The sequence below is a fragment of the Lutra lutra genome, chromosome 13 (genome assembly GCF_902655055.1).
Source record: "Lutra lutra chromosome 13, mLutLut1.2, whole genome shotgun sequence".
NCBI classification, from domain to species: Eukaryota; Metazoa; Chordata; class Mammalia; order Carnivora; family Mustelidae; genus Lutra; species Lutra lutra.
Window position 1 is genome coordinate 59,707,430 of NC_062290.1, and position 27,188 is coordinate 59,734,617.

General features: G+C 45.4%; 3 protein-coding genes across 3 annotated transcripts; 1 reads left to right on the plus strand and 2 right to left on the minus strand.

Annotated features, from left to right (window-relative positions):
* Positions 1-8,527: 8,527 nt before the first annotated feature.
* Positions 8,528-9,484, minus strand: LOC125083511 (olfactory receptor 13C7-like). The gene has a single exon (XM_047700191.1). The coding sequence runs from the start codon at positions 9,482-9,484 to the stop codon at positions 8,528-8,530; it is 957 nt and encodes a 318-aa protein (XP_047556147.1).
* Positions 9,485-14,803: 5,319 nt separating this feature from the next.
* On the minus strand, positions 14,804-15,760 carry LOC125083515 (olfactory receptor 13C7-like). The gene has a single exon (XM_047700196.1). The coding sequence runs from the start codon at positions 15,758-15,760 to the stop codon at positions 14,804-14,806; it is 957 nt and encodes a 318-aa protein (XP_047556152.1).
* A 10,011-nt stretch (positions 15,761-25,771) lies between these two features.
* Positions 25,772-26,716, plus strand: LOC125083512 (olfactory receptor 13C7-like). The gene has a single exon (XM_047700192.1). It carries the CDS (start codon positions 25,772-25,774, stop codon positions 26,714-26,716), a length of 945 nt encoding a protein of 314 aa, XP_047556148.1.
* The last annotated feature ends 472 nt before the right edge of the window (positions 26,717-27,188 follow it).

Sequence of the window (27,188 nt, forward strand, 5' to 3'; positions counted from 1 at the left end):
CATCCCAACGAGTGCCCTCTTTATTTTATTATTTTTAAATTATGTTCACTTAATACATCATTAGTTTTTGATGTAGAGTTCAATGACTCATTAGTGGCATATAACCCCCAGTGCTCATCACAACATGTGCCCTCCTTAATACCTGTCATACAGTTACCCCATCCCCCCACCCCCTCCCTTCTGTAACTCTAAGTTTGTTTCCCAGAGTCCAGAGTCTCTCATGGTTTGTCTCCCTCTCTGATTTGTTGTTCATTTTGTGGTCCTCTGCGCTATTCCTTATACTCCGCATGTGAGTAAAACCATATGATAATTGTCTTTCTCTGCTTGACTTATTTCACTTAGCATAATCCCTGCCAGTTCCATCCATATCAATGCAAATGGTAGGGATTCATCCTTTTCAATGGCTGAGTAATATTCCATTGCAGATATACATGTATATCCCCTCCACATCTTCTTTATCCATTCATCTGTTGAAGGACATCTTGGCTCCTTCCACAGTTTGGCTATTGTGGACATTGCTGCTATGAACATTGGGGTGCATATGCCCCTTCTTTTCACTACCTCTGTATCTTTGGAATAAATACCTAGTAGTACAATTGCTGGGTTGTAGGGTAGCTCTATTTTTAACAACTTGAGGAACCTCCATACTGTTTTCCAGAGTGACAAGTTCCCTCTTTAATACCCATCACCCATTTAGCCCATCCCCCCACCCACCGCCCCTCCAGCAACCCTCAGTTTGTTTCCTAGAGTTCAGCATCTCTTATGGTTTGCCTTCCTCTCAATTTTCATCTTATTTTCTTTTTCCTTCCCTTCCCCTGTGTTCTCTGTTTTGTTTCTTAAATTCCACATATGAATGAAATCCTAGACATTTGCCTTTTTCTGACTGATTTATTTCATTTAGCATCATATCCTCTAGATCCATCCACATCATTGCAAATGACAAGACTTCATTCTTTTTGATAGCTGAGTAATGTTCCATTGTATATATATACCATATCTTCCATTCATCTATTGATGGACATCTGGGCTCTTCCCATATTTGGGCTATTATTGACATTGTTGCTATAAACATTGGGGTGCATTGCCCCTTTGAATTGCTATGTTTGTATCCTTCAGATAAATACCTAGTAGTGCAATTATTGGGTCATAGGGCAGCTCTTTTCCAAACTTTTTGAGCTATCTCCAAACTGTTTTCCAGGGTGGTTGTACTATGTTGCATTCCCACCAACACTATAACATGGTTTCCCTTTCCCTGCATCCTTGCCAACATCTGTTGTTTCCTGAGTTGTTAATTTCAGATATTCTGACTGGTATGAAGTGGTATTTCATTGTGGTTTTGATTTGTACTTCCCTGATGCTGAGTGATGTTGAGCAGTTTTTCATGTGTCTGTTTGGCCATTTGTATGTCTTCCTTGGAGAAATGTCTGTTCATGTCATCTGCCCACTTCTTGACTGGATTATTTGGTTTTTGGGTATTGAGTTTGAGAAGTTCTTCAGAGATTTCAGATTCTAGCCCTTTATTTGATAAGACATTTGCAAATACCTTCTCTCACTCTGTAGGTTGCTTTTCAGTTTTGTTGACTGTTTGCTGTGCAAAGCTTTTTTATCTTCATGAAGTCCCAATAGTTCATTTTTGCTTTTGTTTCCCTTGGCTTTGGAGATGTGTCTAGCAAGAAATTGCCGCAGCCAAGGTCAAAGAGGATGCTGGGTGTCTTCTCCTCTAGGATTTTGATGTATTCCTGTCTCACATTTAGGTCTTTCATCCATTTTGAGTTTATTTTTGTTGCCCAACCTGATAGTCTCTGTATTTTAATCAGTATGTTTAATTGATTAATGTAATAATTGATTAGTTGGATTTAGATTTACTATTTTCTTTTTTATTTCATTTTTAAAGTTATTATTATCATGGTATATGTTTACTATTGTTTTATTGTTTTCCATTTATCTCTTCTATTTTTTTCCCTCTGTTTTTCCTTTCCTTCAATCTCTTGGGTTAGTTGAATCATTCTTAGAATGAATTCAGTTTTAATTTATCTATTGGCTTTTTGGCTGTATCTCTTTGCCTTATTTTTCAGTGGCTGCTCTAGAGATTACTGCATTCATCTGAATCTTTTAGCTGTCTCAAAATTATTACTCAAACAAGAATATATAAATCAATCAGGAAAACAAATTAATAAATCAATCCCAGTGACAGATTACTTCTACCAGAATATTCTAGGTACTTGCTATTTAAGGAGTAGTCTAAGACTAGTAGTGAATCACTTGGGATAGTGTTAGAACAGCAGAATCTCTAGTCCCACTCCAGATTTACTAAACCATAATATGCATTTTAACAGAATCCCCAGATGATTCACATGCACATTAAAGTTTAAGAAGGACTGTCCTCAGTAATTAATTGACATTCTGCAGTAACACATTGCAAATATTAGACACATGAGGCTCCCTATTTGATGACATCTATCACTTCTTGGAATCACCATACCATGATTGTCTTCAGTCAACTTGCATAGTTTTGTTTGCTCCTGTTGTGAGTACTATCCCTAGATGACCACAACCACATAACCAATCTTCTGTTGTATTATCAGTTCCTTGGCTTTCTGGGTTATTCTGAAATCTGATGCTTACCAAGCCCCTCTAAAATGGAAAATGCACAATGCTTTTGCTCCATGCAATGCCACATTTATTTTATTTTATTTTTTGTGAAGTGTTGTCTTCTATCTCCATAGCTGTGTTGTGCTGACAATGGAATAACTTCTGGACTGAAAGTTCTCTCAAAAGCCAGACAACCTGATTCCGAATTTCTGAGATATGGCCCTACTGTTGGATACATAGCAGTCATAGGTTGAGTTTCCCAGGTAATAGACTCTGAGGAATTCAACGCATGCATTTTGTTTATTTTTTTGATTTTTTTTATTTATTTGACACAGAGAGAGAGCACAAGCAGGCTGAGAGGTGGGGGGGGCAGGTTCCCTGCTGAGCAGAAAATCCAATGCGGGGCTCAATCCCAGGACCCTGAGATCCTGACCTGAGCTGAAGGCAGAGGATCAACCCACTGAGCCACCCAGGTGCCCCTCAACACATGTATTTTAGTGGGACACAGACATTTAGTCCATAGCAGCCCTCATTGTGTAAAAGCAGCCCTATCTCCTCCTGATGACTAGGATCAGTTATATAAAATTAGGATAGTAACTCCTTTCCTTGCTGGCTGGTCTCTTGGCATAAGAAGTTCAACATGACTCGGGGATAGCCACAGCTTTAAGTTTAGTAGAAAAAACGAAATGGAAAGTTCTTATAGAAATTTGTCCTTATACTTATGGTCAATTGGCTTTCAAAAAGGGGCGAAGGCAATTGAGGGGGGCAGAAGGGGAGGTAGTCTTTTCAGCAAATGCTCTGAAACAATTGAATATTCATATGTAAAAAATAAATAAGACACTTATTTCACACGGTACAAAAAGTTAACTCAAAATAAATCACAGACCTAAATGTAAAACTTAACAATTATACAACTTCTAGAAGAAAACATGAGAGAAAATCTTTGTGACCTTGGCTTAAGTAAAGGTTTCTTAATAAGACACCAAAATTTATTTTTAAAAATTGATTATTGTACTACAAAATTTAAAACTTTTGTTTTTCAAATGACACCATAAAAATGAAAAGACAAGGTTGGGTGAGCCTGGTGGTAGGTATTATGGAGGGCATGTATTGCATGGAGCACTGGGTGTGGTGCATAAACAATGAATTCTGGTACACTGAAAAGAAAAAAATAAAAAATTATAAAAAAAGAAAAGACAAAAAGGACTAAAATATTCACAAATTATATATATGATAAAGGACTTATGTCCAGATTACATAAAAAACTCATACATAGGACTAGGGGTGCTTGGGTGGCTCACATGGGTAAGTTCCCCACTCTTGATTTCAGTTCAGGTCATGATCTCAGGGTCCTGGGATTGAGCCCTGCATCAGGCTCCATTCTAAGTGGGCAGTGTGCTTGAGGATTCTTTCTTCCTCTCCCTCTGCCCCCTCCCCCTCTCCCACTCACGTGCTTTCTTTCTCAAACAAATCTTTAAAAAAAAAAATAAAACTCCTACATATGACTCAGTAATAAAAAGACAAATAGCCCAATATAAAGTATCTTCACCAAAAAGGTATGTGAATGACTAATAAGCACATGAAAATATGCTCAACATTAGTACCCATCAGGGAAATACAAATTAAGACTACACTGAGATACTACTACACATCCACTACAAGAGCTACATTGAAAAGACTTTTAACACCAAGTGTTGGTAAGGACAGAGAGAAACTGGACATGTCATACATTGTGGTAATTTAAAATGATACAGCCACTTTGGAAAATAGTTTAACAATTTCTTAGAATTAAACACATTTGTACCATATGACCCACCAATTCCAAACAAAGTTGTGTACTTGAACGTTCATAGTAGCGTCATTATTCATGAGGGCCAAAAACTGGAAAAATCCAAATGTCCATCAATGACTAGATATACACAATGTGGTAGATCCATAGAATACTTGTTTGTACAAAAAGGAGACTACTGGTATGTGTTATAACTGGATGAGTCTCAAAAACATGCTAAATGAAAGATGCCAGACACAAAATATTGTATGGCTCCACTTATCTAAATTTCTAGAAAAGGCAAATCTTTCTAGAAATGAGTTGATTAGTAGGTACCTGGGGCTGGAGTTGGGGACTGACTACAAATGGGCACAAAAGAAGTTTTTGAAATGATACAAATGTTCTAAAATTTGTTTGTAGTGATAATTGCACAACTGTATAGATTGATCAAAAATCACTGAACTGTGTAAGTGCTGTGTAGCACTCAGTTAAGTGCTACAAATATCTTGAAATATCATATTTCAAGTAGTAATTGATGACAATTGATGATGAAGCTTTTTCTGTGTCCCCTGGTGGAAGCAACCCTCCGTTAGGAACTAGGATCCTTAGACCTATAAAGCCCGGCATTACAGTGACTGAAAGCTCAAATTCCCCCAGGAGGTCATTGGAGGTGATGTAACCAGAGCTATTCTTGCTACCACTCTTGATTCCTGGACTGTATATTTTGCCTGTTGGGAAAACAGTACCATAAAACAGTCATTGATTTAGGGTTCATACTGCATTCTGGAGGGTGGCATCCCATTCTTGAAAAGTATTCTCTCTAAGCTGGTGCCTTAGCTGTGCTTTCAAAAGATCATTATGTCGTTCTCTTGGCCAGCTACTTCTGGATGGTGCAGTATATGGAAGGATCAGTGGATCCCATAATCATGATCTCACAGCTATACCAACTTTGCTAAGTGAATCTTGGCCCAAAGAGATATTATGCAGGATCCTTTGTCATTAAATAAGATCCTCTGTGAGTTTTCACATGGTGATGTTGGCTGATGCCCTACAGAGAGGAAAGGTAACCTATACTCAGAAGAGGTGTTAATTTTTTTTTTAATTTTATTTTTTATAAACATATAATATATTTTTATCCCCAGGGGTACAGGTCTGTGAATCACCAGGTTTACACACTTCACAGCACTCACCATAGCACATAGAAGAGGTGTTAATTTTAATCAAGGTGAATCATTGCCCTTTCAGAATGGAAATGACCTAATACAATCAGCTTACCACCAAGTGGCTGACTAGTCTCTTCGAATGAAGGTTGGTCTCTGTTGCTGGCAGTTTGAACAGTCAACTGCTGCAGTAGACACATCGGCCTTTGTGAATGAGACCCTGCTGTTTAGCAAATAGCCTCCTGCCATCATGGCTGCTCAGTTCATTGTGCCAATGACAGGGGCTGGATGACATCAGCTCCTTAAGAGCCTGTGTTCTGTTTGGTTGTTGAGCCTAGTGGGGAAGAAGGAGGCTCTGAAGATGCTCCTAGCACATGAACAGCTAAAGAGGTGAGAGAAACCTCAGCTTCAAACACTGAAATACTGCTATAAGACAGAGTGGGACTCTCCCACCAGAGAATAGAACCAGAGATCCAAGGAAATTCACAGGTGGGCGTCACCTCAGATTTAGTACTCCCACTTCATTGTATGGAAGAACATACTGGAAATTCTTCCAGAGCATACACTCTTGGTCTCTCGGCTCCATGTGGGAGGGCAGGGATTTGAACCCAGAACTTCTGGACATGTTCCAAATTTACGGGTGATAGGATCCACAGAGGGAAAAGCCACCGTAGCAGGAAGGTAGTAATTGATGACAAGAAGCATTACATATGGAGCTAACAACAGCTGTTTTATTTTATTTTATTTTTTTAAAAGATTTTATTTATTTATTTGACAGAGAGAGATCACAAGCAGGCAGAGAGGCAGGCAGAGAGAGAGGAGGAAGCAGGTTCCCCGCCGAGCAGAGAGCCCGATGCGGGGCTCGATCCCAGGACCCTGAGATCATGACCCGAGCCGAAGGCAGCGGCTTAACCCACTGAGCCACCCAGGTGCCCAACAACAGCTGTTTTAAAACTGAGTTCTAGAAGATTTCTGCTGTGCCTTGTAGCCTGGTGCTCTTTGCACAAGGCACACTATAGAGACTATCTGCTTTATACAAGGTGGTAATCATATTGGATAAAACCTTTGTTGCTCTCTTTCAAAGAAAGTAACTTAATCTAGATTAGGGAAGATGTTATCTAGTGCAAAGATAGAGGAGTGTTCTTTAGAAGCAAAAGTGCAGGAATATGGATCAGGCCTATGAAAAATTGGAAACCAAGAACTGGGGACATATGAGGATGCCCCATCATCTTTGCTCTTTGGCTGTTCTTTTTTATTTTTTCCTCTTTGCAAACTTGTTTTCTCTTCACCACCCCAGTCCACGTGGGCAAACACAATTACCTCAAAACTCCTAAGTGTGTGTGTTATGGATCCAGTGACCCGCTCCCTGGTTATCAACAACAATCCCCAAAACCTTACAGAAAGAATCTGGTTGGCTTAGGCAGGATCAGTGTCACACAGCACAGACATGAGTACCTCATCTATGTGGATAAGGAAGAGGGGTGACCGGGAAAAATGCCCAGAGAAATGGGATTGTTGGCTCATAAGTTAGAAAACCAAACAAAAACGTGCTATAAAAATAAATTAGAATTGGGGGCACCTGGGTGGCTCAGTGGGTTAAGCCTCTGCCTTCGGCTCAGGTCATGATCTCAGGGTCCTGGGATCGAGCCCCGCATCGGGCTCTCTGCTCGGCAGGAAGACTGCTTCCCCCTCTCTCTCTGCCTGCCTCTCTGCCTACTTGTGATCTTTCTCTCTGTCAAATAAATAAATAAAATCTTTAAAAAAAATAAATTAGAATTGATTCAGTTAAGTGTGGAATTGAACTCTCTCTTCAAATGTCATAAGGCTTCCACAGAGGAGTTATTTAACATATTTCAATAATAATAATAATGTTCATTTATCAATTTGGAAGATATTTTTTGCTAGCCTTTGTGCATTTTATATTTTTGCATGTGTGTATGCATGTGTTTTATTTTAAGTTAATCCTCACAATAACTCCATGGGGTTGGCTTAATTATCTCCATTTTGCAAATTAGAAAACTTAGAGTCTACAAGATTAAGTCATATTGTTTTGTTTTGTTTTGTTTTGTTTTGTTTTGTTTTGTTTTAATGTACCTGAAATTACACAGGCAGAGGCACCTCCCCAACAGTCAGGCTCCAAAATCCATGTTCTTAATCACAAGGGTAATTACAAGTAGATTTTTAGCAACTGGTGCCAGTGTCCAGTCTAAATCCTGAAGAGAGCGAGGGAACTGAGTTTGAGCACTGGGGTCTGGATGATTGCAAACATCAATTCCAGGGAAATAAAGGAACTCAGAATATAAACTTTGCAGTGTAGTAATAGTGAACTAGAGAGTTTTAGAAATTTTATTCTTGGCCTACAATATCTGGAGTTTGATTGGTGTTGACACAAAGTCCCCCTTCATAAGTTTGGGTAGGAATAGATGTGCTTTATGTACAGTAAAAGAAGATGGGGGTTCCCAAAATTGGTTCTAAGATATTAAGCAGGAAATAATCAAACAGCAAACACTCTGGGCTCCTTGAAGGGTGAAGTAGTGTCATTTGGGATGTCTTGGTGTTGGTGATTTTCCAAAATGGCAGGTTGGTTTTCATTTTGGACACCAATGAAGAAGTGACTTTTCCTCACTGCCACCCTCCTTCCCCATTGCACAGTAGAGCAGAAACAACATAATGGCACATACAACATGCAGCTGGTCTGCACAGGAACAAGGAAAGTATGTTTTTCTTTTGAAGTTTTAATTTTTACTTGTTTTTTTCATAATAAAAATAAAACTTAATAGTCACTTATTCTCATTTCTAGGTGATTTAGCACAACCCCTTCTTTATTCTAAAGACTTGATGTCCCTTTATCAGTCGTTCGGGAAAGCCCCATCCTGATGTGCATCATTTGGGCAGTTTTATGATGGAACTGATGTGTAGGACCATCAAACAAATCCACACATATGAAGTAGCCATTTCCTAGGTGATCTGTGTGCACAGAATCACAAGATATGCTGCTTCCTTCTACTCACTGGGCAAAGCATTTCTGATTCACCAGGGTCTTCACAGCAGTCTTCACATCTTTGTTTCTGAGGCTGTAGATGATGGGGTTGAGCATGGGGGTCAGCACCCCATAGAAGAGGGAGATGAGCTTGTCTGAAACATCCTGCTTGTCTGCCCCCAGGGGGTCCTTAGATTTGGGCTTCGCATACATGAAAAGAATAGTCCCATAGAAGATGACCACCACAGTGAGGTGGGCAGAGCAGGTAGAGAAGGCCTTCTTCCTCCCCTCAGCTGAGGGGATCTTCAGAATGGTGGTGAGGATGAAGATGTAGGAGACAAAGATGAACAGAACTGGGACCCCCAGGAAGATCACATTGGCCACCCCCATGCTGATCACATTCATGGAGATGTCAGCACAGGCCAACTTCAGGACAGCCAGGATCTCACAGATGAAGTGGTTGATGACATTGTCCCCACAGAAGGGTAATTGTACTGCAAGGGAGATCTGCACCAAGGAATTGGCTCCACCAGCCACCCAGGAGCTGGCCGCCATGGGTACATAGGCAGCCTTGCTCATGACCACGGGGTACCTAAGGGGGTTACAGATGGCCACATAGCGATCAAATGCCATCATGCCCAGAAGCACACACTCTGTGGCTCCCATGGCAAAGGAGAGAAACATCTGCCCCGTGCAGGCTGAGAAGGAAATGGTTTTCCTGGGAGTGAGGAAGCCATCCAGGACTAGAGGGACTGAGGAGGTTGTGTAGCAGATGTCCAGGAAGGAGAGGTTCCCCAGGAAGAAGTACATGGGCGTGTGTAGGCGGGAGTCAAGGATAGTCACCAGGATGAGGACCCCGTTGCCCAGCAGGATCACCAGGTACATGGACAGGATGAGCACAAAGAATGTTTTCTCAAGCTTTGGCTGATCTGAGAGCCCCAGTAAGACAAATCCTGCCAGAACAGATTTGTTGGCCACTTCCATTTTAAATTCTCTCTTCCACCCTCAGGAAAACTGAGGACAGCAAACACATGTTTATAGGGATCAATATGTGGGGATAACAATGAGGTCCTTCTAGAATTTATTAATTAAATTTACCCTTTGTCATGCCAGTGTATAATATCAGCAGCAAAGTTCTAAAAATCATTGTCCACTGAAATACCTTAAAAGTTGGGATATATCAAATCAAAAGCAGAAAGAGCAGGCCCTGGAAGCCTAACCAAACCGCAATATATGGCAAAACTGTAGCCAAATCAAGAGTACTGACACACTTGAAGGAAGGATCTCTATGGGAACACACAAGAGGAACCCTGAGGGTGTGCTGCTCACATGGGTCCAGGGCACCAACTAGCTCTTCTGACCAGCCCTGCCTGCCCACAATTGTCCCTGCAGTGTTCTTGGGGGCTTCAGGCTGTCATGCTCAGTGATGCTAACCCCTGGCATCCCTCCCCTGGCTCTAATTCTGTGTTTGTATAGTAATTTTGTAACTATCATTTTGGCTCCATGTGGAGTCCTACATGGAGAGATCGTGATGGGCAGACGTCAGGAACATTAAGACCTGCCTACCATTTATATTTGTGACTTTATGTCAGGTTTATACTTCATTTCTTGTGAGTTTGGCTGGTGATCTCCCTTCATTGCACTGTCAGTAGGGAAAATCCGGTTAATAGTTCATTGAGACCCCAATGGAAGGACTTCCACATTCCCCCTCTGTAACCATGGCCTTTGTCCACAGCATTGCAATTCTGCACCAGCCCCAGGGCTGGGGAGCAGGTGTAAAATCCAAGGACAAATGTCCCTCATGCCTCCCGGTGTGAGCATCTGTGACTTTGCGAGCAGGCTCTATGCTTTTGTGGCTGTTCTGCAGTCTACAAATCCCCACTCAAACCCTTCCATACCTGCGTTGACCATTAAAGGCACGGCAATGCCACAGTAATGCTTTCTAACCCACAGAAAAGCAGACCATTCTATCCAGCCTTGCAGAGGGGTCGCTCCAAAGAGACATTGTACATATGATCTACTCCAGTTGCGGAGACCAGTAAACCCAATACATTAGAGGAAACCTTTGGCCTTGGCTTCTCATGTTAAACAGGAGGAAACAGAAGCTCACGAGTGCTCCCCTGTTGTGCCAGAGCAGATCTACTGAGGAGTGAAGGACCCATTATGAAATTCTGGTCATCCTTGCTTTCCCTAGGACACTCGAGAAAAACAGAGATGCTACACCTTTCTCTAAGATGTCTGCCTTATAACAGAGCTTGGGGCGGGGGACAGGGAGGGGGGTCCCTGGGCTTCACACATTGCCTCTGTGACTCTTAAACTATTTCTGCTAGTCTGAAGATATCCTCAAGCAATTATCAGAGGAAATTAACTGTGAGAATTGGGAACATTTGGAAAAAAAGAGATCTGTTTTTAGAGACATGAGTACTATTGGCTGGAGAATCTCAGACTTGGCAGGAATGTTGTAATGTAACTGGTTTGCCTCTTTCCCCTCAATTGTATGAACATCTGTGAAATGCAATTTTCCCATTTCTGTTTTGAACACCTTGAGCTATGTTGTATCATTCCTCTGTCAGACAGCCTTGACTGCTGGAAGGTTTTCCCTCACATCAAGCACAACTTTCTTCTTCTAAGGTTATCCCCACACTGTACCTCCTGCCCCATCCCTACACTGGCCTATACTCCCAGGACATGCCTCCTTCCTTCCCTCATCAAAGCCTTTCATAGACATGGGAGCTGTGACCAGGTCCCCACTCTCAACCATGTTTTTCCTCTCCCACCTACTTGAAGAAGTTCTGGCCAAAGAGAGAGCTCAGACTAGATCCAGTATGGAGTTGGAGATGAGGCCATGATGGGGTTGGGAGCTTACCTGGACAGAAGGTTTCATGGTAGAGAGGATGCTGGAAGGCTTCTGGCTCTACAGCTGATTGCTTCAATTGCCCACCTGGACCATCCCCTGTCTAGCTCTATCTGTTGAGGCTGGGCCTGGAAACCTGCAGCTAGTTCTGTTTAGTTGTCTTGGAGCTAAGTCGTTCCTTCAAATTTCACAGCAAGGTAAAGAACATTCAGGGTTGGCCATAGCCTAAGGAGCTCTCACTGCTCCCTTTCCTGGCCTTCGCCATGCCCAGTGAGATAATTGCCAGAAGGGCATCTCAAGTTGCTGTTTCCCAGTGGTCCTGGCAGCCATGTCCAGCCTGCGTGCTTGGGGCAGACACACTTTGTTCTCTGCCGCTTGCCCTCTCTCCATAGGTTCTGTCATGGAGCCATGCAGCAATTTAGAGTTCTGGTTGTTTGGGGCCAGTTTTAATCCCAGAAGCAATTTAAAGTTTGGTGAAAGCCTCACAGGAGTTTAGGGCCTGTGTCCATGAACCCAATTAAAGAAGTCGTAGACAACACTGTAAATCTCAACTCTCACTAAAAGAGAGGTTCCTTAGATTAGAAAATTCCCATCCTCTCCTTGCCAACCTTCCCAGAAGTAGAGGAGATGACTAAAGTCTGACTGTGCTTTTACCACAATGGTATCTGTTAAAGGAGGCTTGTACTTATCTTTGCAAGGCTAAGAGTCCCAACAAGAGGTGGAAGGTATGCCCAGGCCCTGGCAGACACACTGGGCAGACACGCTATTTATGCTTCAGGAGCTGACCCTTGCTGCTGTCCCTCGGCACCCATCCAGAGCTGACCAGCTCTAACCCTTAACCTCAAAGACAGGAAGCAACAGACATGTACCACAGGTCAGCACCAGGCACTAGAAAGAGGACAGAAATGACAAGGGTGGCACCTCTGATTTCCAGAAATGTCCCAGTGACAGCTACAGTCTGAGAGATGATTGCCTGGTGCTTCTAAGCTATATGGGAGCCCAGAGCAGGCAAGAGTCAGAGGAAGGAGGTCAGGGCAGTTTAGCTCCCTACTAAGAAGCAACTCTTCCTGTGTCCTGCCAAGCTATAGTAACGTGGGGAACAAGGATTATGGATTGCAGCAGAGGACATGAGGGCAGAAGAGAGCTCTGGGCTTGGTGAGAGAACAACCAAGTTTAGTTTTAGAAGCTGCTCTGGAGTCACAGCCAGGCAGGGAACTAGGTAACTAGTATTTTGCTAAGAGTTTTTGTTTAGTTAGAGATCTTTAGTGATGGGAAACCGAAAATCCTTCAGGTAAACTCAGCTGGGGTTCAGGAGGTGAGAGTCAGGCAGTACAGAGCTTGGCCTCGCCTGCTCAACAAGGCCTGAGGACAGGAATCTTCCCTTAGAAGTCGATGAGGGGGAAGGCAGGGAGGAGCTAGAGGAGCCTTGGATTGAAACCTAATCTCTATCAAAAACAACTGACAAAGACCTGTCTTATCTGCAGGGTGGGTTTGCTAATAAAAGACTCTGGGTACTAATGCTCCCTCCGTTCGAAGAAGATGGAAGTTGGTATCAGAGTTTGATGTATGTCCCCATCAGCCATGTGGACATTATGGTTCATGTTACCACAGGGGAAATGCCCAAAGATTTCATTATAGGGCATGGGTTCAGCCCCTTTCCACCAATGCTGTTGTCATGTTCATGAAGACTGAGGAAAAGTAGCCCTGGAGACCCCTGGCTGGGGATCTCTATAACCCACAGACCACCACCAGCTTCAGGCTAGGGACTGGCGTGTTGGGATTTTCTCTTAGGAAAAAGTTTAACTCCTCCAAGCCCTCACTTAGACTGTCTATAGAAATCTCCAAGCCACACGCCACATGTCTCTGAGCTCAAGGAGTACAGGGGGATAAGATAATGCTGAAAGGTAGTTGGGGAGAGACATCGGTGTGTTTCCTTTAGCACCTGTATGCTAAGTACATGTTTAGGCACTGAAGACAAATCTATCTGGAACTGTTGGGTCCATCTCAAGACTCCCCCTCCCACCCTCTGCCTGGACACTCTTACTTTAGGAGGTCCCATCCCAGATGATATCAAAATGCACCTGAATAGCACTTGAAGTATAATTTTGTAGTATATTTTTAATGATTTTTCTACTTTTGTTATTAAAATTATTTGGCTTACAAGTGATTCAATTTATAATTCTATTATTTCTCAACAAAAAGCATAAAAACTCTGGAAAGTGAAAGTAACTAACTACAGATTGTTCTAAAATAATGGGGCGCCTGGGTGGCACAGTCGTGTAAGCATCTGACTCTTGGTTTTGGCTCAGGTCCTGATCTCAGGGTCATGAGATTGAGCCCTGCCTTGGGCTCTGGGCTCAGCATGGAGTCTGCTTGGGATTCTCCCTCTCTCTCTGCCCCTCCCCAACCCTGTGCATGCTTGCTCCCTCTGTGTGTGTGTCTCTCTCTCAAGTAAATAAAATAAATCTTTAAAATATGATTCATGAATATAAGCATTTATCCATTACTGAAGTTGACATAATGTTCCTTTTTTTAGGAAAGCAAATAAATAATTATTAAGGTTTTTTAAGGGTTTTGTGTTTGTTTTGTAGTTAAGAGCCAACATGTTTTCCAGACTTCGAGTATCTTTGTACTTGGAAAACACCCCACACACCTGACTACCGCACCCTCATGTGCAGGGGGTAAGACAGCCCTGCCGACTCAGCTCAGGAGTAAAGACACTTGTACAATAAGTACAAATTAAGATCTGTTTATAGGAATTTAACTTAGCAAATCATTTTTAGGGAATAATTTTTTTCCTTGAACAAAAGGAATTCACCCAGTTACTGCCCTTGGGAGCCAGGGTATAGGAGACACCTGAGAAGGACGTAGGCCCGTCACACATACAGCTCAGGAGCCAGTGCTGGGATTTGGCAATTGTTCTCTGTCGCAGGTAAGCTTTCCCAAGAAGCTGACCCTGACAGGGAGACTTTCACGCAGGAGAGAGCTCTTGAGATCAACACCTATGGGGCAAAGATGGAAGAAGCAGGAGTGAGCTCAGAGGGCCAACTTGAACTGCCCATAACTCTCGTGGCCCAAGGGCAAACCAGCGCAGGAACTCCCAACTGCATGCAGTCAGCCACCAACACTCCCAACAGCCAGGGTAAGAGGAGTTTCACCCCTAGGTGGGGTAGGGGTAGTTTTGGGGTGATACACCCCCCCAGCATCCACTACACACCTGTAACCAATACTTCTCAAGGTTAATATGCATATGAGTCCCTGGAGGGATCTTGTTAACAGTAGGTCTGGAATCTGCGTGTCTAAAAAGCTCCAGCTGATACTGACACTGCTGGTCCATGGACCACTCTGTAAGCAGCATGGCTCTGAACTCCCTTTGCCCCTCACCTAGTATTAATTTGCACTGAATTTCTCAAGTGATCAGAGTGTGTGGGTCACAACGTATCCCACTGTCACTGGGTGACATGCTTCTGAGCCACCAGGTTCCTCACAGCGGTCTTCACGTCCTTGTTCCTCAGACTGTAGATGATGGGGTTGAGCATGGGGGTCAGAAGCCCATAGAAGAGGGAGATGAGCTTGTCTGAAACATCCTGCTTGTCTGCCCCCAGGGGGTCCTTAGATTTGGGCTTCGCATACATGAAAAGAATAGTCCCATAGAAGATGACCACCACAGTGAGGTGGGCAGAGCAGGTAGAGAAGGCCTTCTTCCTCCCCTCAGCTGAGGGGATCTTCAGAATGGTGGTGAGGATGAAGATGTAGGAGACAAAGATGAACAGAACTGGGACCCCCAGGAAGATCACATTGGCCACCCCCATGCTGATCACATTCATGGAGATGTCAGCACAGGCCAACTTCAGGACAGCCAGGATCTCACAGATGAAGTGGTTGATGACATTGTCCCCACAGAAGGGTAATTGTACTGCAAGGGAGATCTGCACCAAGGAATTGGCTCCACCAGCCACCCAGGAGCTGGCCGCCATGGGTACATAGGCAGCCTTGCTCATGACCACGGGGTACCTAAGGGGGTTACAGATGGCCACATAGCGATCAAATGCCATCATGCCCAGAAGCACACACTCTGTGGCTCCCATGGCAAAGGAGAGAAACATCTGCCCCGTGCAGGCTGAGAAGGAAATGGTTTTCCTGGGAGTGAGGAAGCCATCCAGGACTAGAGGGACTGAGGAGGTTGTGTAGCAGATGTCCAGGAAGGAGAGGTTCCCCAGGAAGAAGTACATGGGCGTGTGTAGGCGGGAGTCAAGGATAGTCACCAGGATGAGGACCCCGTTGCCCAGCAGGATCACCAGGTACATGGACAGGATGAGCACAAAGAACGTTTTCTCTAGTTTTGGATGGGCAGAGAGGCCAAGCAAAACAAATTCTGTCACAGCAGACTGGTTGGATGCTTCCATTTCAAATACTCTCCTGTATCCCTGAAAGTACTGAAGGCAGAAATACGTGTTGGTTTTCTGATGGCTTGCTTGAGTCACTACACGGGGATCACAGGGACGACTAGGTGGCTCGATGGGTTAAAGCCTCTGCCTTCAGCTCAGGTCATGGTCTCAGGATCCTGGGATCGAGCCCCGCATCGGGCTCTCTGCTCGGCAGGGAGCCTGCTTTCCCTCTCTCTGCCTGCCTCTCTGCCTACTTGTGATCTTTGTCTATCAAATAAATAAATAAAATCTTTAAAAAAAAAGATATACTACATGGGGATCACAATATGCAGTCCCTAAAATTGTAAATAAACTTAACCTGTGGGATTCAACTAAAAGACCAAGTTATCTAAAGTTGGGCTGTGTATCAGTCAAAAGCATGAAATGCAGAATGTGGAAATCCAAAGAAGCTTAATAAGATAAAAGACATTTTTGTCTAGTCAATGACATTAATATACCTCAAGCAAAAATTACATGTCTGCAAATGCTGTGTGTCTTCAACACTTTACAGAGAAGCAGGAGCCTCTGAGTAACTCTGTCTCTGTCATATAATTGGGACCTCAGACTAGCACAGCTCAGTGACACCAGCCATTGATGTCATGTGGCCCATTCCTATGGATCTAGTTCTCTCCTTGCCCAGCAAGTTTCTATAAGTGGACTTCCAACACAGTCTTATACGAAGAGAATATAATGGCTTGAAAACATAAAGTTACTTTAATAGTTTTCTTACACAGTATCTGGCTTACACTTCAGTATTCTGTGAATGTAGTTAGTGTAAATCACTTCATCTGATCTTAACCCTCTTCTCTGGAAAATCTGATCAAATTGAATTTCTGGAGCTGACGACTTGCAGCTCCCACCAACGTCTCCAGAAACCTGACCTGCAGCACAGGCCTTGTTTGTCGCCTCCTGTGACTGCAGCTGACCTGTCTGCACCTCTGCTTCTCTGGAACTTGGCCCAAGGAATGAAATCTTACCTGATGGTCAGAGCCCATTCATAATTCTCACCCTCAGGGTCAGTTGAGTGGGGCCTTGAGTCACATGCCTTCCAGTGCCACGTAGATGCTTTGCAGACATTGTCACAGGTACTTCTACTCAGCTGCCTAGAACATCCAAGCCAGAGTGTAGATCATCACAATTTTACTGCCAAAGATATTGGGAACACCAGATGTCATCAGGGCCTGTAGCAGGAGACCCAAAACAGCATGACTGCCAGTTAAAAACAGGCCACTGAGTCTTACATTTGGAGATGATCTCAGAGATTAGTTTTTTGTTTGCTTGCTTTTTAAAGAAATGCTACTCATGTACATCAGATCCAAACCAGTCTTGAGAATCACTGACCTCTTAGTTTAAAGGTGGAGAAACGGAGGTCTGGAGACAGGTTTGTGAATTAGATGTGGCCCCGAAGAAGGGGTGCGTTTTTCCTGATTGGTAATGATACAATGCTCAAAAGAGCTTCTCTCGGGATATATGGAATTAAGGGATAGAGAATTGTTTTTAGAGGAAGGCTCTGCTAGTACCAAGGAGTACAGAATTTGAGACTTGGCAGACTTTCCAGATATTAAACCAGTCCAGTCCCCTTCTCTTACCCACCTGTTACAGTGATCCTCTCTTAAGGAAGTGATTTCTCTGCCCCTGCTTCAACATTTATACAACATATTGTTGTCAGGAAGCTGGGCTGTTGATATCTGCCCTCTTCTCACTTCTCCCTTCCTCCACTTGCCCTAAGACTCCTCTGGGCTCATGCAAAACAGACCTGTTCCCTGGCTACAGCTGCAGCCTTCAAAGCTTTGGAAATAGTTGTCTTGTCCCCAGTCCAGTCCTCCCTGCACACACTCACCACCACTCTGCACAACGAAGAGCTGGCCATAGACATCATCTGGCAATTACCCAGCATGGGATGACATCTAGGCTGGGTCTGTGGCTCACAGGAAGAGAGGCCCCCTGGAGTGGAGAGGCTGCCAGCAAAGGGAAATGACTGTCTTTGGTGTCACCTGCCCATCTGGGTGCTACCAAGCCATGACCAGGCCTTACAGACCTTATCTCTCAGAGCTGCTCTAGCAACATATGGATACACATTCTTAACATGGGCACATTGTCACCTACTGTCTGACTTCCTGGTGTCTCTAAATGACCCTGAGTATAGAGGGGTCCAAAGTGCAGCCACAAGTCACAGTCCATAGAAGCTACAGCTACTCACGGTGCCTTTGCCTGACCTTGGGGCTCAGTGAGACAAGGAGACAAAGACTGTCTCTCAAGGCTGAGACTCAGCCAAGAGCCTCAGCCCAAAGGAGACTGTACCCTGTATGGGCTGGCAAGCCATGCCTAGCTGTTGGACCCAGCACCCTCTTCCTTACACTCCACACTTTCTCCAGAGGGCCCCATGATGGCTCTCTCAGGAATTAAGGCTGGGTTGCTTTGGGGCCAGGCTTTATCCCAGAAGCAATTTAAAGTTTGGTGAGAGGCTCAGAATTTAGACTTCATTCCCGTAGACCCAATTAGGCATTATTGTGAAGTCTACCCAACGCCCTCCTCTCACTCCAAGGAAATCTCAGCTTAGAACATCCTCTGGCCAGGTAATCAGAGTTCCACTGGGTTTAGATCACAACAATGGGTCCAAGATGGCTCTGTCATTGCCCTCAGAGAGCCTGGAAGGAAGAAGAACTGGGCCTCAGTGATTCAAATATTCCTGGGGAACTTTGAGTCAGGCAGATTACCTGCCATCCAACCTCCTCCCCTCCACTCAGTGACCCAGTGTTCGTTCTCTTTCTCTCTCCCCTTCCCTCTCTCTCTTTCTCTCTCCCCCCACCCATCACTGTCCCTCTCACCAAACTGCCCGCCGTTCTGAACAACTGCTGTGAATATATCATATGTACCAAGCCTTGTGCCAAGTATCAAAGAATAGAAATGGGGGACATGATGACCAGGAATGGGTATTTGTCTTCAGAGCAAGCCGGCAGAGCAGAAATATCTAAAGAGCAGGCATGGCTGAGAGAGCCACAGAGCTGTCCAGGAGGCTGTGCTCAGGAGGACTATGCAGAACTCGCCCAGGACAAAAATAACAGGGACGGGGGCAAGAGGGCAGGGGGAGACATGCAGGAGGAAGAACTGATAGGATTTAGAGGTTAGTCTGGGAGGGAGGCAGGCGGAGACAGGAGTCAACAGTGGTTAAAATCACAGATGCTGGGAAGCAGCTGGTGACATGGAGGAGAGCCTGTCTGGGCTGGTCGGGATAGCTGCAGCACCATTTCTGACATTTCAGTCATCTGAAATTTCACACATCTTGTGTGCCCTGCTCATTGATTACTAGTAATAAAGATAGGACTGAAAAACAGTTCCTGTGGTCGAGGAGTTTATGGCCTATTGGATTTTGTTATATTTGAGATGATGGTGAAATGTTGATATTAATAAGAGTTGCCATTAATTTATAACTGTTTCCTAGATCTTGTCTCACCTAATGCTCCTCAAGATCCCTTGAAGTAAATCTGAGTGAAACCTGGTTATGAGCAGGTGGAGGGACCCTCCATCACTGGGCTCCAGCCTGGGATTCATGGTGTCTAACATCTTTGGCCTCCGGGAGCCTGTCTCTCCCTCACTCTTGGTTTTCTCAGGCCAAAGGGTTATTACAGGGTTCATGCAGGTGGGCCTTGTCGTTAGACAGGCACTGCAGTGTCAATCTGATCTGGCCCCACTAAGGCAGAGCTCTGGGTCCCCTGCCTCTAGGACTCTACCACACAGAAGACTCAACCACTCTGGCCCTACTCCTAATCAGCCCCTTCTCTTTTCCCTCTCACTCGACTTCAGCTTACCATGGCTCTGGGTTCTTAGACCTAACTGCCCATTTACTGTGGTTTCTCCTGCCTCTCCTTCCTTCCTTCCACCAGCTGCTGACTATGTCCTGGTGTTCGAGTTCAAGCTCCTGAGAGACAGATCTAAAGGGTTTGGTTAATCATCATCTAGTATAGGCTGCCAGAGAGCTTGCAGGTTAACTGCCTCTAGAACAGGAGTCCACTGGTCTAGTCAGGTGAGTCCTGTGGCCTGAGTGCTTCATGGTACAAAGCATGGAAACAATTTGAGGGGCAGGAGAACGTGGGCATACCCAGTAAGTGTGGCTTACTGGAACGAAGCAGTGAATCAGGCAAGTATTACTGAGATAATCCAGCATTCAGACTTCGGAAATTATACCCTTGTGTCTCCACTGAGTGCTTGCTGTATGAGCAGTCTCCTTCCATGAAGAAACAAAGCCTTGACCTTCTCACCTACCATGGAGACAACTTCTCCCTCCTGCCTCTTCCCTTTTCCCTCTTCAAGGAAGTTCTGTTTCTCTGACCTTATAGCACCTGATTCCAGTCCTGGTTTTATCTCGAAATGGTGGTGGTTCTTTTCTGCCTTCACGGAGAATGTGCTAGAATGATTCCTGAAAGAATCTCGAAGCGTTTTTGAGCAAGGTTAAAAAGTTTTGACCAGGGATCTGGTCACAGGCCTTGTGAATTCCATGGATGTTATGTCCACATTTGTCCCCAGGAAGCCACAATAAGCAGATACCTCCCTACAAAATGCGGGAGTTGCTGGGGTTCAGAGTACCCCTTCAGTCAGCTCCACTCATCTTTGGCAAACTCACATTTACACACACCCAAACACATGGAATAAGGATGTTTCCAGCACATAAAGCTTTGTCTTGGCCAATTAAAACCCAATGATTCCCTGGCTGGTCTGACTAGGGCTTCTGTAGGCAGGGAGAAGAAATGAAGACAAACATTTTCAGCAATACTTCTAATCTCAGTGCCCTGAGATCCCACACACAGGGCTTGTAAGAAATCTAGCTCAGTGCTCCTCAAGTGTGACTACAGGCAGCTTTGGCATCATGTGGGAACTTGTAAATAATGCAGACCCCTGAGCACCTCCCTGGACCTACAGAATCAGTCTGGTGGTGGGTCCACCTCTATCTCTGTGTGTGTGTGTGTGTGTGTGTGTGTGTGTGTGTGTGTGTGTGTGTGTGTATGTGTTCCTCTGGATGATTCTGATGCATGCTAATGTCTGAGAAGCACTGGTCCATCTAGACGTTTCCTAGAATTGGAAACTAGTTATTCTTTGGAAGGAATCTAAGAGGAGGAGGGTGTTTTTTGTGAATGATCCAAGCGGCTGCCTAGAATCCCTCTGCTCTGGAGTCAGCTGTTCTCTCAGGCTTGTTTGCCCCTGGCTCCTGGCCCTTGACCATCCACACCCCTGTGGACCTCCTCTGGGTCACTGTTCTCTGGGGTCTTTCTATCCTTGGGATCCACTTTGTCTGAGGGACCTCACCATAGAGTAAGTGGGACCTAGCAGCCCAGAGGTGAAAGGGGGAATCCCATATACTCTGACTTTGCATTTCAGGGGGCTGCTGGCCATCTCTTAGGGGGGTACAGTAGCAATTGTATCCAGAGAGGCAGAGAAGGGCCAGCAACCCCAGGCCTCCAGCCACTCTAGACGTTTAGTCAGTGAGTCTCCACTCATGAGCACACTGTGCACTAGAATGAATTCATCTTGTCTCCTAAAACCAGCAACCCAGTCAGTGTTTTCTACTTCAGTCCTGTCCCCAGCATCCACCCATCATCTGAGCAGGAAATAGTGACTCTACCTTCTTTCCTGCCTGCTACATGCAACCAAACTCTAGGATTGTATTTTGCATCCACCAAACATTTCCTGAACCTCTCTCTTCACTACCCCTCCATCCCTTCCCAGTTGACATCCTTATCTTCACTTGCCTTTTAGTGTTCCCTGTCTCTTTAGTTCTGTCCTCCTGCCCCCAATCTTCCCCCACACAGTGTCCAGAAGGATCAACCTCAGATGGAAATTTGACCACAGCAGACCTTTAGTTAAACTCCCTAAATGCCTCTGGAGCCCTTACAGAAGTGTATCTCCTCAGGATGCCCCCAAAGACCAGCTAGAGTCCAGTCCCGCCTCCCTCCCCATCAGCAGCACCTGCCCGGAACACTCCGGCCATATTCCGCACTGCTGGCTGCACCTGCTCTCCCGCACCTTCTCTTCTGTGTCTTAGTTTATGCAGCTGCTGCTTCCTGGGATGATTCCCACTCCCCATTGTCAGGTCAGTTGTCACTCATGCCCTCCAGTGGTGTGCTGGTCAAGTTCAACAACAGGATCTCCAGGTCAAAAAGCCCTGATCTGGAGCATTTGCTGATTTCTGTGGTATAAACACTACCACTACCAATTTCAAGCAACCAACGAAGTCACTGAATGGGAATTGGGCAGGGATGTACACAAGTGGTGAGGCAGCTCCAGCACATGATGGACTTTGGATCATTTTCCCCCAACCCCACCACCCGCCAGGAGGTCTGACCCCTGCCTCCCTCTGGGCTCTCCCAGCACCTGGGCATTCTCTTCTCCCTCTCTTGCACGTCCTCCCTTGGTCATTTCTCTTCATGTTCCTCTCTTGCCACTGAGGGTGCAATCCAGAAGGGGGAGACGGTGGTCCCTCTGCACATCCCTGCCTTCTGGGCAGTACACACCCAGTGATTGCTGGCCGAATAAAGGAATGTACCCATTCTCTGGACCCACCCCCCGTTCTTGGCCACATTCTGTCAGGGACTTCCGAGAGGTTTCAGAGCACATGCACAAATGACAGGGAGCTGAAAGGAAGTGATTTGAATAGATGCTGGGTGAGGATTGAGGAAGAAAGCAGCAGGTTGCTTCAAGGGCCTAATTCAACAAGTTGAAATTTAGAGGAAAAGTCTAAGTCTTCCACTCAAGGGACACTTAAGTGGCTCAGTCAATTAAGTGTCTGTCTTTGTCTCAGGTCATTGTCTCTGGACCCTGAGACTGAGCCCCACATCAGGGGCTCTCTGCTCAGGGAGGAGTCTGCTTCTCCTTCTGCCCCCCACCCTGCTCCCACGTGCTCTCTCCTTCCCTCTTTCTCTCTCTCTAATAAATAAACACAATCTTTAAAAAAAAAAAAAAAAGGAAAAGAAAAAGTCCACTCAGGCTCCTAAGAGCCACTGCCTAAGCACGGAGTTGGGGGGATGGGCTTGGGCATAGCACAGGAGAAAAGACTTGGGAATCAGAGTGAGTCCTGGAATCACTGCCCAGCAGGCTGTTGGACCCTCTTAACAGAATTGTGATGTTTAGAGAGAAGGGAGGAGGGGTGGGAGGGAAAAAGCAAGCAGGCAGCAAACTTCCTCCAGTGCCTTCAGCATAATTGGATCTTGGGGATGATCTCCCAGAAGGATACGAAGTTTCTAAACTGAGTACCACTCACTTTGCAAACTTTAAATGACTTCAGGGACTAAAATGGTCCTGAAAAACACACTAGAATTTAAATTATCTTCTAAAGGCGATGGCCAGTCCTTTGGAGATTGTGCCTTGAGCACAGGAGGCAGGTGGAGGGGAGAGGACGGGCTGGACCCCTCATCATCCTTGTCACATGTTCTGAGCCCTCACCCTGGCGCTTCAGACCCAGTGTTGCTATTTCTGATCTGTGGCCTCTTCCCAGCCCTCAGGAAACAAATGGATCACTTCTGTTCTCCATATTTCTGATCCAGGTAAGTGCAGGTTTCGATCATATCAGGATTTTCATTAGCAAGCTATATTTCTGTCATCAGGCTTGATTGTAATGGAGTAGAAGCTCAGGAAGGGGAGAAGCCCTGGCATCGATATGGTGTTATTCTCCCAGAGTCATATAGACCCAGCAAACTGCAAAGGTCTCTAAGAGAGATCATCTGGACTCATCCCACTTCATACAGAGGGGACAGGGCTCGCCCAGGACCACACAACTCATAGTCTTTTGCACACATGCACTTGTCCCTTCTTGATTAAAACCATGGAGGGTGTGGGAGGCTCTATTTTTTTGTAGTTAAGAATCCAAAGTTCAGTAATAATATTGAGCTGTATTTCTAGATCTGGTGATGATGGAATAAAGGGAATATTTTCTTCACATGATCCACATTCTTGGGAGAGGACGGGCCAGCTCAGGCTGGGACCGATTTACTGCCCCAACACGTACGTCACAAGTAACAGTGTGTCCTGGGTACGGAAGCCAGCCCCAAGCTGGGGGCCATTCTCCAGACTGCGCAGCCACGTAGTCAATTCCTGAACAGTATGTTTGCCTCAAAGAGATATATCAATGTTTTTAAGATGCTAGGAGAAAAGGGGAGATTGACTCTTGTTTATCGTTGTGCTGAAGCCAAGCGATCTGTAGCTATTTGGAAGCCTGGCATTTGGAAGAGGGATTAAAGTTGCAAAGGAGCAAATTTCAGCTCAGTCCAGGGTGAAGCTGCTTCAGAGTGAATGAGCCTCGTCAGGAAGTGCAGTGTCCCACGTCAACTCGGGGACCCAAGTGCAGGCTGGAGGGCCAGGAGGAAGGCAGGAGGAGCTATCTGCATTGGAAAGGGAGCACGTTGCTAACTAAATCCTAAGGCCCATTGTCAGCAGCATTGACGTGATTCTTGTGGTTGCTGCTACCACGGATGCAATCACTTGTTGGCATGGCCATTTGCCTGACAATTTTCCCCACTAGATTTTGAGCTCTTCAAGGTCATGGGCTGTGCCTTTCATTGCTGGGCTCCCACCACTGGGAGTGATGCCTGGCCCAGAGCAGATGCTCCATCAGTGTCTGTCAACCTGAACTGACTTTTGATGGCACGTTCTTGGTCACAGCTACAATGCTAAGAGCCAAGGTGTGTCTCTGAGCTCCCCAGACATAACCAAGGAAGCAGTTGGAGTGCTGAGGACACTTGGTGAGCTGGATGGGAAGTTCATGAATCTTTTAAAGACAGAGCAGGTAAATCTGAATGCCCAACACCCCCAATGTGGCCTACAAGGTTTTGTTGTTGTTTTTTTTTAATTGATCCAGAATAAATCCCAGTTTGGGGAGCTCTTAGTCTGAAGAGAGATTCAAGTTTTCTAGAAAGAAATGGTGACAGAGTGAGTCTCGGGGCTTTGTGAATAGTCTCAGGGAAAAGCCAGGGCCTCTGGTGCTGGGAGATGGAGAATGAAGAAAAGAAGGGAGATTCAGTCAGAATTCTCCATAGTGTGGCCACAGTGCGCAGGAGGCCCCTTTGCTGCTCCAAACGTACCAAAGGATCAACAGATGTTAAGACCTTGGCACCATGGTCTGAGCTGATTCTCTCAACAGGTGACACCCAGGGCAGGGGAGCTGTTGGCTCCCATCTGTCCCAAGAAAAGTGATGCTTGATTTTCTGATGGTTTTCATTTAGGCGGTCTTGTCTCCTGCATGCCTTACTCTTTTTTAAATGTGTGCCAGATGTAGTATTTGCAAAATTCTTTATGGAAATGATTTGGAAGACTGGGGCGATGCAGCTTTCCTTCAGCATGGATTTACATTTGCTTCTGATTTTGGAAGCACCACCACTGAGAACCAATTTCAGGGCTTGAGAAGAGCTGAAGCTGAGCTACGGCACCTGTAAACAAAGTTTCCTTCAGATTCTCTCCTACTCTCGTGGTGCTGCCCTTTGCGATGCCCTACCAAAGGGAGGAAGTATAGTTAGAAGCCCTTCATGGTGAGCCTCGCACCTCAAAACCTGTCTCCCATCCTCAGGATCCTGTTTGTCGCGCTGCTTAGCCTCTCAGCAGCCACCCCCAGATTCTATAAATGCCTCGGTTAATTCACAGCCTCAAATGCTACATTTCTCTGAATTCCACGATTCCCAGAATCATGACCTTATGGTTCTTAAGGTCGTACAACCTCACCAATGCTTTATGCAGATGTTTTATGTCATGGTCTAGTTTTTGTTTTTAATTGTCATATGCAGGAGAGTTTGTCCAATTTAACTCTTCATTCTTACTAGAAGCAGAAGTTAAATATTATTCTCTACTACATTTTTCCTAGAGTCCTATAGAGATGACCAAATTGTCAGAGTTATTCCCCAGTGGCTCTGCAGGGTGGGGATCTTTCCCCTGCTGCCCAGGCACTTTTGGAGTCAGAGAGTGCTGAAACTGACTGCAGAGAGCTCCCGCAGGTGACAGAGCAGATGCGTCATGGACAGGTCCAATCAGACCTCCCTTGGGGCGGGGTTCATCCTCCTGGGCCTCTCAGCCCACCCAAGGCTGGAGAAAATGTTCTTTGTGCTCATCCTTCTGATGTACCTGGTCATCCTGCTGGGCAACGGGGTCCTCATCCTGGTGACCGTCCTTGACTCGCACCTGCACACACCCATGTACTTCTTCCTGGGGAACCTCTCCTTTCTGGACATCTGCTACACAACCTCCTCAGTCCCCCTCATTCTTGACAGCTTCCTGACCCCCAGAAAAACCATTCCCTTCTCAGCTTGTGCCGTGCAGATGTTTCTCTCCTTTGCCATGGGAGCCACAGAGTGTGTGCTTCTGGGCATGATGGCATTTGATCGCTATGTGGCCATCTGTAACCCCCTTAGGTATCCTGTGGTCATGAGCAAGGCTGCCTATGTGCCCATGGCAGCTGGCTCCTGGGCAGCTGGTGTCACCAACTCTGTAGTTCAGACATCCCAAGCTATGAGACTGCCCTTCTGTGGGGACAATGTCATCAATCACTTCACTTGTGAGATCCTGGCTGTCCTGAAGTTAGCTTGTGCTGACATCTCCATCAATGTGATCAGCATGGTCGTGGCTAATGTGATTTTTCTAGGGGTCCCAGTTCTGTTCATTTTTGTCTCCTATGTGTTCATCATTGCTACCATCCTGAGGATCCCCTCAGCTGAGGGGAGGAAGAAGGCCTTCTCTACCTGCTCTGCCCACCTCACTGTGGTGGTCGTCTTCTATGGGACCATCCTCTTCATGTACGGGAAGCCCAAATCCAAGGACCCCCTGGGGGCAGACAAGCAGGACCTTTCAGACAAGCTCACTTCCCTCTTCTATGGGGTGGTGACCCCCATGCTCAACCCCATCATCTACAGCCTCAGGAACAAAGATGTAAAGACTACTGTGAGGAACCTGGTATGTCAATAACACCTAACTGAGTGACTCTCAGTGATTTCCAAGATGCCAGAATGCAAGACCTCCAAACTCCTCATTGTTTTCATGGGGAAATGGTAACCCAAAGTAGAGAAGGGAGCTTCCTAAGGTCCCTGCTGTAGACCCTGTGACTAAGACTAAAAAGTAAGCTGGTTCTCTATCTATTCACCCACTCATTGTTCTATAGTTAATGGAGCTTTTGTCTATGACCCTAGAAGGGAGGAGACTTCACATTTCTAGAAATGTTGGCTAGTTGTTGGCTTTGTGCACAACCACAGTGACATCGTATCTTAGCTATTTTATGCTAGTGAAGTCTTAGATTCTCTGCCACCAGAAGTTGGTGTGTGTCCGTGAAGCCTCATCTGTGTGTGCAAAATTAAGAGACAACCACAGAATCTGGTTTTAGCAGAACTGGGCTCTTGGAATGTACTATGAGGCCCCATGTAGAATTACTAATCACTATACA

Bases quoted from the DNA above. Each gene is read 5' to 3' on its own strand.
- LOC125083511 (XM_047700191.1), bottom strand. From the start codon at position 9,484: ATGGAAGTGGCCAACAAATCTGTTCTGGCAGGATTTGTCTTACTGGGG.
- LOC125083515 (XM_047700196.1), bottom strand. From the start codon at position 15,760: ATGGAAGCATCCAACCAGTCTGCTGTGACAGAATTTGTTTTGCTTGGC.
- LOC125083512 (XM_047700192.1), top strand. From the start codon at position 25,772: ATGGACAGGTCCAATCAGACCTCCCTTGGGGCGGGGTTCATCCTCCTG.